Source organism: Cyrtonyx montezumae, unplaced genomic scaffold, assembly GCF_038088225.1.
Source record: "Cyrtonyx montezumae isolate F1298 unplaced genomic scaffold, pur_monq_1.0 scaffold_3, whole genome shotgun sequence".
Taxonomy (NCBI): Eukaryota; Metazoa; Chordata; class Aves; order Galliformes; family Odontophoridae; genus Cyrtonyx; species Cyrtonyx montezumae.
The window spans coordinates 114,634,278-114,650,289 of record NW_027072034.1 but is presented as its reverse complement, the minus strand read 5'-3'; the positions used below and the strand labels follow the sequence as shown (position 1 = coordinate 114,650,289).

The following is a 16,012-nucleotide window of genomic DNA, read 5'->3' as shown; positions in this document are numbered from 1 at the left end:
CCGACAAGTTGCGGGGCTTGAACCGCTTGGGGCACCCGCGCGCTAGGAACAAGCCCGTGCCCGGAACGTTCGTGCTCCGCTCGGCGGAGCAGGGGACGCGTTTGGTCGCGACACCGCGTCCCTCAGCACCGGGTCCGGCCGGGATGGAGGCGCTGGCGGCGGAGCTGGGCGCCGTGACGGCGGAGCAGGCGGCGGCCCCCGTGAGCGCGGTGGAGGTGAGGGCAGCGGCGGAGGGGGAGGGGCGGCCGTTCTTCTGCGGCAGCAGGGAGCCCTGAGGGTGCGGCTGGCGCCCGGGTGTTACCCGGGTCGGTGCTGCCCGGCACGTGGGGCAGCTGGGGTGCTCCCAGCCGTCCCTCGGGGATTTTCTGCTCGTCTGAGCTGACTTTGGGCAGTCTTTTAGTCTTTCCTAAGCGACGTGAAATTGTAGCTAATGTCAAAAGCCATCACCAGCTGTCCCAGGTGTTTTTGGTCACCCTTTGGAAACCAGCTTTCCCTCTGTGTGTTTTGGTTGCAGGAGAAATGGAGGCTCCTTCCCGCGTTCCTGAAGGTCAGTGCGATGCATCCCCAGCCCTCTGTGCTTTGCAGTTGTGGCAGAGCAGCTTGTGGAAGTGAGAAGGGAAAGGGGCAATGTTGTGAAAAAACTGTGTGGTGAAGGTGAAGCTTGTGATGTACACAGGTACCTCTGTGGATCAGCAGCCACCTGCACCTTTCTTATCAGTCTCTGGAAGTGTTGCCCCTCCAGCAAGCCTCTTTTCAGCCTGACTTTGTTAATTCCCTTCCTTCCAGTGGTCACTACAGCCTTTTTTTTTTTTTTTTTTTTTTTTTTTTTGTGGCAACCTTTTAAGTGTGATCCTTGCTGACAAACAGGGTGCTGTTTGTTCTGTGAAACTACATATGGGCAAGTGCTCTGTCTTTCTGCCTAGAAATCAAATGATTATGAGAGTCTGTCCTGTCCTTCTCTTTCTGTACTGTTCTTTATTGACTTCCTTGACACTCCACAACTGTACAGTCTAGTCTCACTCCTGTCACTGACTCACTCTCTTTCTGGTGACTGCTGTTCCCAGGGAGCAGATCACTTCTTTCTCTAGTAACACAAATGGTTAGTTGTACTGCAAAATGACAACAGTCTAACAGGATATTCTGACATTCAGTCGCTCTCTTCTGTTTTATATAAATTCCAAATCTGCTGGATGCTTGCTTTGTGCAGTTCCTGAACTACTTCTCTGTCTCAGCTCTACTGTAAACTGGGAAACATACAGTATGGAACCAGACAGATTGCTCAGGCAGTTCTCAGAAATTTGTCTGCTGAAAAAAATTAACAGTGATTCAAAAGCACTTAGAAATGCTTATATTTCAATGTCTGCATTATACAATCAGTGTTGTTAAAGCTGATGCTATTTGCTGCATGCATGTGTTTTCCAGGTGAAAGGACTTGTGAAGCAGCACATAGACTCATTCAACTATTTTATCAATGTGGAGGTATGTTTTCTTGGTGGGAAGGGACTGGCTGTTAGTAGTCAGAAAGAAAAGATATGATTTAGTTCTTCTGTTTTCTTTTTTCAGATAAAGAAAATCATGAAAGCCAATGAAAAAGTGACAAGTGATGCTGATCCAATGTGGTACTTAAAGTAAGCATAAAGCTGGTTTCCCTATCAGCAGTAGTTTGCATATAGTCACATGGGTTTGTTATTGACTATGGAGTATTTATATCCATCAGACTGTGCATAAATGAAGCAGAGCTTTTGCGTGACTTGCCTCTTCTTTGGACCACATACACGTAGATGCTTAAAGAAAAATCCTGATAAGTAGACTAACTCTATTGTTAACAATGCTTTATGTCACAATCTTTCTGTAACGTAGCAGTTTCAGGTGATGGAGGTCTTTGTTTCCCTTCTTGCAAAGGTAACATGGGTTTATTTTTGTATGTGCTGCTTACATTTTAACAAACTGTAACACTGTTCAAATACAGTGGGTTACTTTGGGAAGAATCACTGTTTATTTTTAATCAATTGACTTTCATCAAAGTGAATTCGTTTTCTACTTGGTGCAGAATTCCTTTTCCTTCAGGTTGCCTGAAAACATTTGGCTCCTTTTGAGACTGTTTTGTGTTATAGATACCTCAACATCTATGTGGGTACTCCAGATGTAGAAGAAAGTTTCAATGTGACACGACCTGTATCACCTCATGAGGTACTGATATTTGCATCTGTGAGAGGTTCTTTGTTTGACCTTGGGAATGCCTTAGATAACTGCTGCATCTGATTTTACTTTGAGCACAGTGCTACGTTTCATGATATAGCACATGCTACCATGCTTGTGAAAAGAAACCTCATATTTAAACGTCATATAGTAAATCTTTTTTTTGTTACTGACCTGTTTGAATGGTTGTATTCAGTGTTTCATGACAGCTACATTTTGCACTGTAGGCCACTTCAGACCCTTCAGATCCCTTACAGTTTTCATTCTGAATCAGATAGAGAGCAAACACAGAAACTTTGAGCAGTTGGTAGATGATAACATTATTAGAAATTGCAGCAGTGTTAGTTAGGTGCATATAAAGCTTCTTTCCCCATTGGAAGTATGTAGGTTAAGAAATGCATTATGTATATCCAAAATAAAGACTCTTGGAGAGTCTAAAACTGATTAAAACTGGAGGGTCTGCTGATTTTGGTAGAATGTAAGCTAACTTTTTTACATTTAAGGAAAAAGAAAAACAAAGCTTTGAACATGCACCTCTGTTTTCCATTTGTCTACATGTAGCCTATTGTCAACCTGATAGATCAGTTGTCATTTTGGATGTTTTCTTTCTTATTGCATATATTTCACACTTGGATCTTTTTTTATTTCTATTTTTATTTTTTCCATGTAATGTATGTGGTCCACTTTAGACTTTTGCAGGGATAACGTTATGTGGTTGGGAGAGATTCTGTAAAAAAAAAAAAGCCCTCTACTGGTTCTTGTTCTTGTGTATAGCCACCTTGCTGTCTCTTACAGCCTGTCTCAGCTCTCATTTAGCTCAATGGAAGGGTTTTAGGTAAAGCCAAAAACTCAGCCATCAACAGTACAATTAAATGTAATATAGTACAGTTCTGATGAATTTTTTTAGCTATCATTAAATGGAGCATGCACAAAATGAGATGAGAAAAATTTTCTATATGTGAATTAAATTGCATATGAAAACTTTTGGCTAACAAAGAATGCAGTAATCAAAGTCTGTGTTCGTTGTAAAGTAAGGTGATTGTACAAGCACAAGAGGGCAAAATAAATGCTTCAAGGAGCACTTTCACCCTGAATTTAGAATAACCTGCTCTTGTATCTCAAGTATTCTCTCTGATGCTTATTGCTAGACATTGTTTCTTTTTTCTTTCAATGGCTTATGGTAATGTGAAGGCTACAGTATTTTCTTAAATAGAATCAATTGGATCAAACCAGGGATGCAATTTCAGAAAAGAAAAAAAAAAAGACTGGATTCTAACAAGTGTGGTGTTACATTTCTGTGTCAGCATCATATGAAATTACTTCCCAAGGGCACCTAAAATGGTCAGATTCTCATAAGGGTCTGAATATTTTACTTAATGTCAATCAAATTGGAGAGTTTTTATGACCTTGGTTTTCTTGAAGATCAAGCCATGTGTACTGGTAGGTACCTGCCTTTGTCCTCTAGGTGTCAAATGTCAGAAGTTGCCTCGAGGAAAGGGATGCAAAAATAGAAATTCTGGACTATTGCACTGTTTTACATCTGTGTTTTATGTGGACAAAGCACACTCAAGGAATGCTGAAGCCTTGTTTTCCTGAAGTAATACTGGTGAAGCAATCTAACTCTCTTTCTCACACAGTTTTTGTGCAGATTTTGTCAACTGTTTGTACAGATGAATTTGAAGTAATTAGAAATGAATATGTTCTCAATTAGTTTTAAATTCGATGAAGCTGCCATGAACACAGTGGGATCCAGTTTCCTACAAGTCACAGTTTTATATCTGCTTGTACACATCAGTATTTTATTACTGGAGAAATTGTGTACTTTTTCATGTGAAGAGGAGGGGTAGCCAGTTTGCAGTGATTGTTGAGGCACATTTTTCCTTACAGATTCATCTTCAGTGTGAAAGATAGTCTTAATTCCTTTATATTAATGCATAATCAATGCATGGAAAAGCTGTGTAGAACCAAAAGTTTAGCCCTCTGAATCTTGATAAATCTGTTGAGTTCTGCAGATGCAGTAAACCTGATCTTGCATGAAGACACAGAATGTCTTAGGGGTTAACAACAGTCACAGTACAAGTCTGAGGAGAGCAGGCCAGAGAGATCAGTATAGTGGCTATTGATTCTTGAGCAAGAGAGACACAGAGTGAACACGGGATGTGTTGAGATGCTGTTCAGCCACCTAACCATAGGGCTGTTCTGCTTTTAGTGCCGCCTGAGGGACATGACTTACTCTGCCCCGATTACAGTGGACATTGAATATACACGAGGCAGCCAGAGGATCATCCGCAATGCGTTACCCATTGGCAGGTAAGATATCAGATGTCAGACTTCTGGTGCCTGTTTTTATTTGCTGCTGTGCTGGGAGAAGTTTGTACTGCAAAATAAACGTAGGCTAACCTTGCTTCCTTCTTAAGAGACAATGGATAGATCTTGATGAGCAGCTGCACAGAATATGATTGTTAGGTTCCATTACAAAATCTTATTTTTCAAAAGCTTTGGGAAATTTGTCTCCTTCCAAAGAAGGCTATTTATTAGAACTGGTATAAAGATGTATGTTGTCTATGTTTACATTGATATAAAAGTAGAGGAAACTACGTGGAAGAATAGTAGAGCTGCAAATGGTGTTTGTGCAAAATGGGAATGATCATGTTTACTTTTTAGCCAAAGGCGTTTTGTTCAGTCTTTTGAACAAAAAATTTAGAGATGTCTGGGAGCAGAGGGTAAAATGAGTAAAGCAAGCACTAGTTCTCCCAGATGAGCCTAAACTCTCCTTTAAAATTTATTTATCTTACAGCCAGGGCAAATTTTGGTAGAGAAATGAGGAGGATCATTTACTGATGTTGCTTTCCTAACAGCCATCAAATGACTTGAGGGTATTAATATTGTGAAGAACATCTGTTTTCATCAGGAAATAATAATATGCATGAGGGGAAAAAACAGACTCTTAACCATACCAAAAAAGCAAAGTAGCTGGCAGTTATAGCACAACTCTGTTTAAAGGCAACAGAGATGTCTTGTCTTTAGTGTCCATCATCATACACTGGAAACGAGTAAATCACAAATTTACAGCACAACACTAATGCATTTCATCTTGCATTAGAACCCATCCATGTAAATCCTTTTCTCTCTCCTAAGAAGGGAATTCACTGCAAAAAAAAGTATATATTCTCAATGGAAAAATAAAGTTGCACCATGAATCTGTGAAATAAGGTTGGATTAAAGGAAAAGCTTGTTGTTATTTTGCTTATATTTTAGGTACTGTAAATGCATTCTGTCTTGTAACTGTGGTTTTCTTGCAGAATGCCTATCATGCTGCGTAGCTCTAATTGTGTTCTTACCGGGAAAACTCCAGCAGAATTTGCAAAACTCAATGAATGCCCTTTAGACCCAGGTACATTTCCATTCAAGTACTTTTGAACAGATGAATACCCCATTGGGATGGTTCTTACCACTGTGAAGTCACCTTGGGAACTTCTCAAATGTATGCCCGTAACTAAAAGAAATCTTCAGGCTTTTGAAAATAGCAGCAGGGGATGTTTGTGTTTGCAGACAGAGCTTTCAACCACAAAAGCAGTACTCTGAAATTCTGATGGAGTTGAGATGTGCATATAATATTGTACAGTGATATATTATACGGGAATAGAGATGAAGTTAGTTTATGGCACTGAAATGAACTGGGGAAGAGGGGAATAACAATATTCTCCAGTGCAGGAACCCTCATTTACTGCGTTCTTTGAAGCAAGAATAAAGTATATGATGTAGTTTAAGGTAAAGAGAGGAAGTGAAGGGTCCTAACAAGCAAGGTTCTGTTTTTAATGTACTGTTCTTGAGGCACATACTGGACTGTGCTTGCTCATGATGGCAAAATACAGTGACAAACTGTGCTGTGCTGGAGGAGCTTTGATAGACAACTACGATTTAAGACAGGAATCGAACATCTCTTATGTGCATATTCCTTAGACTGCCTTAGATGCAACATTGGAGTACGTTTTTAAAACTAATACAAAATAAATTTCTTCCTGGAGTGCTGGAGAGCACAATTGATTAAATAATGGAATTTACTCTTCTAATTTGATAACAAGTATTTGAAATGGCCAGTTCTCTTTCATTGTCCTTGTGATATACTCTTCTGGCAGGCAATATTGTAAAACGAATAATTCCATAACATTCTTAAATAAACACTTCAGAGATTTGAAGGTTGTTGGGTTTTTTTTCAACTTTACAGTGTTAAGTCTGACTGAGAGTTCTCTCTGGCCCCTTTTACTCTGTCCAAGTACTTTGCAGACACATTCTTAGTCTCAAATACTAGACCTAGCAAAAGTTCAGTTTAGTCTAATGGAATATTTTCCTAGAAATCATAGGTTTTAGACAGTTTTTCTCTCTTTTAAGAGAAAATTTACTCTCCTGTTTTGTCCTTTATATACTTGCTGTTTACTATCCAATTATTTATAAGGTATAAATATACTTTTATATATATATATATAATTATCTATATACAATATCATATATATATAATATAAGGAATATTTAAAGAGGTGAGTAAGGTGCAGGGGTGCTGATAGACAAAATCTTTCTTTTCTTTTGAATAGGTGGCTATTTCATTGTTAAAGGTGTAGAGAAAGTCATCCTTATCCAAGAGCAGTTATCCAAAAACAGAATAATTGTGGAAGCTGATAGAAAAGGCACAGTGGGTGCTTCTGTTACCAGGTACAGTAAATGCCTGCAGTCACATGAAGAAGGTACAGATGACAATTTAAGCATTTGTTGTTGTTAAAGTAGCTGTGTAGTTTTCTGTCTAAAATAGCTTAATGGAGAAAAAGTGTAAATGTTCAGTGCTCCTCTCTTGCTGCTGTCATTTTGTATGGCTGGACATCAGTCCCAAAGTCTATCAGGAGGGTAGTCCTATGAAAATCCATGGGAGTTGCTCATATGCTTCAGTATTGATCCCAGTCTAGGATAAGTGGATTCCAGTTTTTAATGTAACAGGTTGAACCTCGTAATTAATGATGTATGACCTCATTTCATAGCAAGTAACGTGAAGTCACTGTGGTGGAAATAGGGTATAACCTTTTCTCTTACTCTCTCAGTCAAATTGGTGTTAAAACTTTTAAAAGCAATTGAGAAGGAAACAAAATGTTTTTAGACTCCAGAAATTATTGAAAATTGAAAAGTAGTCTATATCTGGCCTTTCCTCGTCAGCTGAGTTTTATTTATCTTTTTTGCTTTATGGCTTTGTTTTTAAGCTGCATGCTGTTATAATATGGTGCTTGTCGTTGTTTGCCTTTTCCTAGAGACCTCCCACATCTGTCCTGAATGAGGCTAAAAGTACAACTGAAAGTCTGTTATCTTATTACTATTGATGCCACAGTATCTGAGCACAGACTGACCTTACTGGTTACTCTGAGCCAGTGATAAAACCATGCACAGATGCTCTTGACAAGTGTGAGCTTCTGGTTGCTAAAGCTGAATACTGGCCTACCACATCACAGATGACAATAGCCTGCTACCTTGGAGCTGAAGGATGGTGCCTGGCTGTTGTCATGTGATTTTTCAAAGAGGAAAACACAATGTTAATTCAGCTAAATGCATGCTCAAGCTTGCTAAGTTTGATGCAGAAGATTCTTGGAGTATCAATGCAAACTTTGTTCAACATAATCTGTTCTTTTAACTTCAGTTCCACTCATGAGAAGAAGAGCAGAACAAATATGGTTGTGAAACAAGGAAGATTTTACCTGAGGCACAACACTCTGTCAGAAGATATTCCCATTGCTATCATCTTTAAGGTAATACAACTCTTAGTTTGAAAAAAAATATATATATCCATGCTGTAGTCACAGATAAAGATCAACTGCAGCTGTCAAAAGTTACTGCGTACAGAAGGACATGGCATGGCTGAGAAGAAGAAAGCAAGCTTTTTTTTCCCCTGGGATATTGTCTTTGTTGTACAGCAAAAGGGAGAAAAGCACTGATATTTTCAGTAAGGGAAACATTGCTATGCCAAGACAAACACTTGCTATCCCCTTTAAAGTCCCTCTGCCTGTACTCATGTTGTTGCGGAAAGTTGTAAAGGATTTTATTGTTTGTTTGTTTGCTTTTTTAATTAACTGTATTGCAAACTTACATTAAGGGTTTCCATTTCTGGTGTTGTTCTTCCCAAACCTTGTGAACTGCTGAAGAGATCAATATCTTTTGATTTCAGACGCAGTGACATAACTATGAACGACGCATTTGTGACTTCCCAGTCCTAACCATAAAGATAACTGGTAGCTGTTGGGGAGGCCCTGCAGCTCTTAGACCTAGTCCTGAATCCTTTTAGATGACTAGAGTGGCTTGCATTTCTTGGCAAGAGGCTCATGAAGTCTCACAGCCTTCAGAATCTCTGGTTCACGCATGCTCTCTTCAGTGCAGTGAATGTAGACATGCATGATAGTTTTAAGGAGTTTCTTGGACGGACTGATAGAAAGACTTGAAGAGTGCAAGAACTGGGATGAATATGGAGTATTTGCTCTGCCAGTTGAGCTGGTGTCAGTATTGTGGTGTGGCCTTCATTGCCTGTGAAACCACCAGAACTATCGTGTTTTCCACTCTGCTTTTTGCTTTCGTTTTGATTTCACTCAAGGATACCTAATGCTAGGGGGAAACTGAAGGCCTAATGACAGCTCTTGCCTAGCTGACCGGAAGCAGGCTGGTAACACCTCGTCTGTGGTGTGGACTGCAGAGGGTACTACTACCAGTAAAGGTGGTGGGTGGTCTGGCACTGCCCGGCAGCTGGAGAAAGACTATAGATCATGTGAGGGCCTGTTCCCAGCAGCTGGGAGTCCCTGCCTGTGCCATAGTCTGCCCTGCTGCCTGAAATGCTTCTCCACCAGCCAGCAGAAGTAACTTCTGTACCTCTTTTACTGTCTTCGCCTATAGTGTTTTATAGGAAATGAGTGCTGGCAAGAGAATAATTGCCAGAGGAAATATATTGCCAGCAGAGGTCAGCACTCACTCACAGCATCCATCAAGTTCCTGCCAGCAGTGCTGTGTGCTCAAGTTTGCAGCTACAGGCTTTATATTACCACAGCTCTGAGTTATAGGAATCAGCTTCCTTCTAGGAAGTGCTTTGAGTTTGGTGCTAGAAAGTACCACGATAACTGGTTCTAGACATGGAAAGCAAATGCTTCATCTGTGATGATGCTCATCACTTGAAGTGGTTAAAGAAAGTCATCTGGTCTCAGTGACCAGTGTTAAAAGAAGCAGAAAGACTATTCGTGGGGAGAAATGCACATAAAAGCGCCAGAATTCAATTCACAACTTTTCTGCTGCAGGAAAGTGTTAATGTAGCTGCTAATCCATTTGTTCAAGTATCAAACAGCTGGGTTCCACCTTCACTAACAGGCTTTTATTACATTTTGTCACCCCCTGCTGGTATAGATAAATACCTGACCACAGGCGCAAGTATCTGCTTAGTGTTATTAAGTCTGAGGAGGTTGTGGGTTGGTTTGTGGGCTTTTTCTGTTTTCTTTTTAGCAGCATAATACAGTCTGTGTGATCACGTTCCAACAATGCGAGCTATAGTTATCTACCTGCCTTTATGTATCTTTTAAATTTTAGATAGATGTTGCATATTTGTTCAAATTTATTTATTAAATAAGGGATTGCAGTTGTTGGACATTCTCAGCATTAGTACTTTTCACAGCTTCATATTGATTTGGTCCAGCAGAGAATTAGATGCACCCCTTTTAACTATTCTGACCGTCCCATTCTTGACTAGCACTTGATGTATTCATGAACAATTATTCTCCTTACTTCATCTTTTAATGGCATGTGAACTTGAGAAATCTTTCTTCCACTGTTGATGATTCCCCAGCTGGAAACTAAAAGTTCCAGTAGGTTTGAAGTAATTAGTAAGCAGACACCAGCTTCTGATGTTTTTGACCCGAGGAAGTTTATAAAACTTCCTCAAAGTTTTTTTTATCTTTTACCAAAAGATCCCCATGTAGCCTCAGCTCTCTCACGCAACAGTGTTCTGCCCAGGAGATTTGTTGGAAAAGCAAGAAGAGTAATTCCTTTCAGCAGAAAGAGCACAGAGTATGGATCTTAACTTGTTATGAGTGAATATTCTTCCTGTTACATAGAGGTTGCATCACAATGTGCATCTGCAAGGGCTGAAGTTAAGCTGTATATAAAATCTTAGGTCTGAAGTTTTGTTGCTGTACTAACTGCTTATATAATTTCAGATTAAAAATAAGCTGAGAAAACAAGGTAACTGCAAAACCAAAGTGAAGGTAATAATATCCCTTAGACATTTTCATCTCAAGAGCAAGGGCTGTGTAGTAGAAAGCAGTACGGATACTAATAGCCAACAGAGCTAAGGCCTAACACTCAAAAAAGTGCTTATTTAAACTAGAATCTAAGGTGATCACTTTCTCGTTTCAGGCATGACTCATGAACACATCTTGACAATGTCATATGGCAAAGCCTGAACATATGGTTGATGCTTAGACTAGATGATCTTAGTGGTCTTTTTCAACCTTATTGATTGCATAATTCTATATGTTATTCCCTCCTTTTCTTTCGTGAGGAACGAGGGTGTATGGGAATTGCTAAGTCATGGCCTGAACCAGTGATTGAGCACCTGGTGAAGGGACACAGTGAGCACAGGTAAAAGCAGTTCGCCTGTGTGGCCAGAAGGGGTGGACCAGGACCCCAAACTATATACCTGCCAAAATTTTTAAAGGGCTGTAACTCCTTGTAGTAAAAAGCATTAGGCAGAAGTAACTTGCTTACTGAATAAGGTTGCTTTATTAGTTAATATACACAGGCAACCAGAATGGTATTTAGGATATTTGCTGGTCCTATTTTGAAAAACACCAGGTTACAGATGAGATGGTGGAACTGTTTTAAGGTAGACTGTTTTTGGGTTGGATGTATGGTCTGAATTGGGTAGGCTCCGAGGGCTGAAGTAAACAAAGGTTGTGTGCTGCACTAAAACCAGCTGGAGAAGAAAGAGAGTTATATGTAGCCGAGGGCAGGCTTAAAAGCTGAATTTTATGATACAAGTTGTTGGATGAATTATCTTGAGGTTGTAAGGAGATGCTCTAAGACCTGCAGCAAAAGATGTAAATAGTAGGTCGAATTTCATATTAAAAAAAATTGTGTTAGCCCTGGAGATGTTAAGATGCAGTCCTGGAGGAACAGCTGAGTGGTGGTCTTGCTGGACCCACAGAATTATGGGTTCCCATGGCTACAGTTTCATAGCTCATATCTTTTGAATTATGAAAGCCCCAGACTGATTCTGTCTGTGATGTCAACCTTGAACTTCCCTGACATCTTTTTAATCCAGTCATCTGCCTGTCTCCATTCTGTAATTTAGCCTGATGGACTGCAGAACTACATTCTAGGCAAGTGCCATGGAAACGCCTAGACATCATCATTAAGGCACAGGCTGGGGGAGGAAGAACTGGGCTCTCACTCTTTCATGCACACTTTATCCTGTGTACGTGTGTGTGTGTGTGTGTGTGTGTGTGTGTGTGTGTCCACACATACACGCACACAGACTTTGTGCAGCAGTAGCCTCCCCAGTCCTAGGAAGCAGTTGACCCCAGTTGGAGCACTTTATGTCACTTGAACCCAGAATGATAGGAGTATTGTTAATGTTTGCTTTGACTTCTATCACATGCATTGACTGCTAGCCTTCCAATCATGCTCTTCATCAGCTTGCTGCCATCTCCTTTCTAATCCTGTCACTGCTCTTTCTAAGTCATCCCTTTGCAGCATGTCCCTTCTCTCTGTCCTCCACTTTTCTCTAAAATTCTTTTGCAACATTGCCTTCCAGTCAAAAACAAACAAGAGAACTTGTGTCTAACTGTGCTTTAATGTTAATTCTCTTTCTGTCAGCTTTGTCCTGGGATCATTAGCACTTCACTCGTCCTTGGTGTTCCTGTAACACAAGCAGCAACCCAGGAACACCATGTTGCCATCTTAATGATGTTATAGGCTAATTCTGGAGTGGGTTTTTGTTTGTCTGGGGGACTTGGGTTGGTTGGTATGTTTTTTTCCTTTAGTTGGGGGATGAGTGGGGAAGACAGGACAAGTGCAGCATTAGGGCTGAATTTACTAACAAAGAAAACATTATCTCATACCAGTACGTGTCTCTTGTTTGCCCCATTAATGTTGCTTGTCAGCAGATTTGTGTGTGCATCTCTGACAGTGGCTCTTGGAAACATAGAAGGAAATGTATGATTTCTGTAGGCTACTATATCAGCATATCTTTCTTAGTTATTTGTAGTCGCGCATAAATTAGTTTCCCCAATTTGTATTTCTGTAACAATACAACCTATGTTATGTTACAGCCTTTCCCACATACAGCTTTTGAATTCTCAAGGGAGTTTGCTGCTGCAAATTTTAACTAGAAAATCTGCAGTGGTATGATGGTATGTCCTATTTTCATCTGTTTGTTGTCAGACTTCTAATCAGAGTATTTATCAAGTTAGAAGAAATGATCAACCTTTTCTAATTTGCCATGACTTTCTATTTTTAAAGGGATAAAAGAACACAATAAAACAATAAATATTTTGTTGTTGTTGTGAACAGAGCAAGCAGAAAAATGTTTCACGTGATTCTTATGGTCTGGTTGCCATCTTTAATCTGGTGGCAAGAGATGGGGCAATACCTCATCAATTTGTATTTGATGTGCTTTAGTTAAATGTTTTCTTGGTATATGTGCCTGGAGTGGTAGGAAGAATTCCCTTAATGAAGTCTTCTTAAGTCTAAATACAACAGTGATGTCAGTCAGGTAGTGTTTCTTAAACTGATTTGCTGGTCAGCCTTTAAGTTCTAAAAGCATGGAAAATGGCTGTGGTAAAGTTTTCATGCTTTGGTAGACTGTCACGTGAAACCGCCTCTCAAGCCATGATGGATTTTTATTAACTTCTCTGCTGTTTTTTTTTTTAAACTACTGTGTGACCTTATGTAAAAGGGTGAGGAAGCATAGTTACATCTGAAAAACAGTCGTATTAGTTAACTACAGTTATATCACACAGGCAGATTCTGATTCTGTGAAGTGCCTTGGGATCAGTGGTATGACTACCTAGTGGGAATGAACTGGGATGAACCACTCTTACCTGGTGCAGTTAACTGTCTTCATTTGGTGCTCAGATTTGTCTGAGATAATGCAATAGTGATCTGTGCCTTGCATCAAAACCAAACCATTGTCACAACGGGCTGTGCTATTTTTGCGCTGCTTTTAATTTCTAATAAACCACAAGGTTTAGACAAAGTTCTAAGTTAAAGGAACTTCAGCCTTCTTGTTGAGTGAGAAAGAAGAAAAGTGAGAAAAGAAAAAGCTGTCTGCTTCGCAATTAGGGCAACAGTTCTGCAGAGGGATAGCATTAGTTAGGCATTAGGCAAAATATACCCCATGAAGGCAAAAAGAAGGAGAGGTATTTGTGCATTTTGAGGAAAACGTAGCTTTCTGGGACACTGCCAGTTTTTAATGAAAACCAGAATGCAGAGTCTTCATAGGCCATTATTTACAATGGTCTTTGTGGCTGGCAGTTTGAAGAATAATATGAATGCAAACGTAACTTCCTCCCAAACTTCTGAGAAACGTATTATAAGTCAACCAGAAGAGGTTTAGTGAGATTATTCTGTTTCTTGATATGGCAGAGCTCCAGACAAATGTGTGAAGGGGGGGAGCTTTAACACCATCTGGAATCCACAAAGGCCTTCACTGCTGGGCTGCCACCTTGAAACACTTAGTGATGGAGAGATTTTTTTAAACCTGTTAAGCGCTTTCTTAGTTTATTAAGCTTTTTCTTCAGTATAAAGCCTAACAAGGTGTCCAAGGATCAGCAAAATAATAGAATAGCTTTCAAGTGGAACTATGCAGTGAAGTCATCTTCTAAATGCAAAGAGCTGCAGAAGTGTATTGTAAAAAATAAAAAAATTCTCAAATAGGGCGTGCTGTATCATAGACAATTGCATTTGTGAAATTGCTTGTGGTAGGAGACCATGTGTAGTCTTTTAAGTAATTTTACCTTCCTTTATTGTAGATTCTGAGTTGGTTTGGGGTTTTACACGTGTAAGTAAGATTGTTATTTATTTTTCTTAAGAGAAGTGTAGAATTTAACTCCTGTCTAAAGAGTGCGTGTGTGTGTTCCTACTGCTTATCAAGGCTTTCATTTCAGGTTCTTCCATAGCTAGGATATGTACTGCCAGTGCCAGATGGCACAGTTTCTGAGGGAAGAAGTAGCTCTTGCTTAGTAGTAATGCAGACAAACAAAACCAAATTAGCATAAGCAAATGTCAGTGAGTAAACATAAAGCCTGTGCTGTTTCTCTCTTTTCTTCTTTTCCTAGGCCATGGGTGTTGAAAGTGACCAAGAGATTGTACAGATGATTGGCACAGAGGAACACGTGATGGCTGCATTTGCTCCTAGTCTGGAAGAATGCCAAAAAGCTCAAATTTTTACACAGATGCAGGTGCATCTTTTCATGTTGCTAGTAGCCATAAAATCTAAAGATGAGTATATTGACCACTTCGCTCTGTAGGCAGTTCACGTATGCTTTGTTTTTTTTGCAGAGGTAGTTTAAGCTAAGGACTTGAAGGCAGCAGGCCCTGTCAAAAGTTAGGCTTTGCTCAGGACTGCTTAACTGAAAGGAATCAAAGTCAATACTTTCTTTGTTTTCAGAAGCCTAGGGGTATATTGTAATGCATGTGAAAAGTAGTGACATCCTTAATTTCAGAGTGCGCTTCACTGTTTAACACCTAGGTGAAGCTCAGCAAGTACACAAAAGAACTGGAGATGAAAAGTCAAATGAAATAAACTAGATGTTTTTGGTATTTACAGTCTTCTTTCTTATATCTACAATCCCTGTTTTAGTGGTGTAGTAATCATATCCTTTCAGCACTTCCAATTCCAGATGTGATCAGCTTAAGATAGACAACACGTATATTTAATTATAACCATGTTCAGTTTCTGACATTTTTTTATTAGCATCACTCATGTAGTTTCGTATTTTCTACCTTGCCTGAAGTTTGTATTGTCTGTAGCTTGTGGGTTTGCACAGATTGATTAAGGAATGCAAACAGATCTCCCTCTGTATGTATATTTTTATAGGTTTCAGCTCTGATATTAACTCCAGTTAATTGCTTCACTTGACAGGCATTGAAGTACATTGGAAACAAAGTACGAAGGCAAAGGATGTGGGGAGGCCCAAAGAAAACAAAGATGGAAGAAGCACGGGAGCTGCTAGCATCAACTATTCTGACCCACGTTCTTGTATGTAGTGCTTTCTTTACCTGCAGTATATCTGTGTGGTTATTCTTAGAGATGTGGCTATTACTCTTTTTTCTTTGTCCTGTAATAATGTCTGTATGTCCATAAGTGATACAGTACCCAAAGCTTCCCATGCAAAGAACTGCAGACTGTGATACTCCAGCGCTCAACAGACTTCTAATAACATTAGGTGAAAAAAACCAGAAGTGATTTTATACTTAAGATGCTTTTGGAGTCCTTTAGATAGTGACATTCTGGTAGGTCTATGTTCAGCCTCTGTTACTTTCTTGCCCTGCTTTAGAACGTGGTGGTGTAGAAGCAACATCGGTGCTAGCTGGGATGTAAAAGAAAAAAACACAAAACAAAGAAACACCAAATATGCGAAATACTCACAATGGAAAAATATTCCCTTAAAGAAATATGAAAGTATTGTTTTTTTCAGTCTTTAACAAGATGATGGCTGGAAATGATGTTGGTTGCAATGGCATCAGCCCTTTGAAAACAAAACAGGAACTGATGATCTCACAGAAGCTGGTCAGGATGCAA

The 16,012-nt window shown here is 39.7% G+C and overlaps 1 protein-coding gene across 1 annotated transcript in view; it reads left to right on the top strand.

Moving 5' to 3' along the window:
• Positions 1-137: 137 nt before the first annotated feature.
• The window catches only part of POLR3B (RNA polymerase III subunit B), a 69,587-nt gene continuing 53,712 nt past the window's right edge, over positions 138-16,012 (top strand). The window contains exons 1-11 of the mRNA XM_065743073.1: positions 138-215; positions 515-547; positions 1,423-1,479; positions 1,564-1,628; positions 2,115-2,190; positions 4,409-4,509; positions 5,502-5,593; positions 6,792-6,909; positions 7,877-7,985; positions 14,547-14,669; positions 15,353-15,469. Of these exons, the coding sequence (XP_065599145.1) occupies positions 144-215; positions 515-547; positions 1,423-1,479; positions 1,564-1,628; positions 2,115-2,190; positions 4,409-4,509; positions 5,502-5,593; positions 6,792-6,909; positions 7,877-7,985; positions 14,547-14,669; positions 15,353-15,469 (963 nt within the window). The 5' untranslated portion in view covers positions 138-143. The remainder of the gene's footprint in view (positions 216-514; positions 548-1,422; positions 1,480-1,563; positions 1,629-2,114; positions 2,191-4,408; positions 4,510-5,501; positions 5,594-6,791; positions 6,910-7,876; positions 7,986-14,546; positions 14,670-15,352; positions 15,470-16,012) is intronic.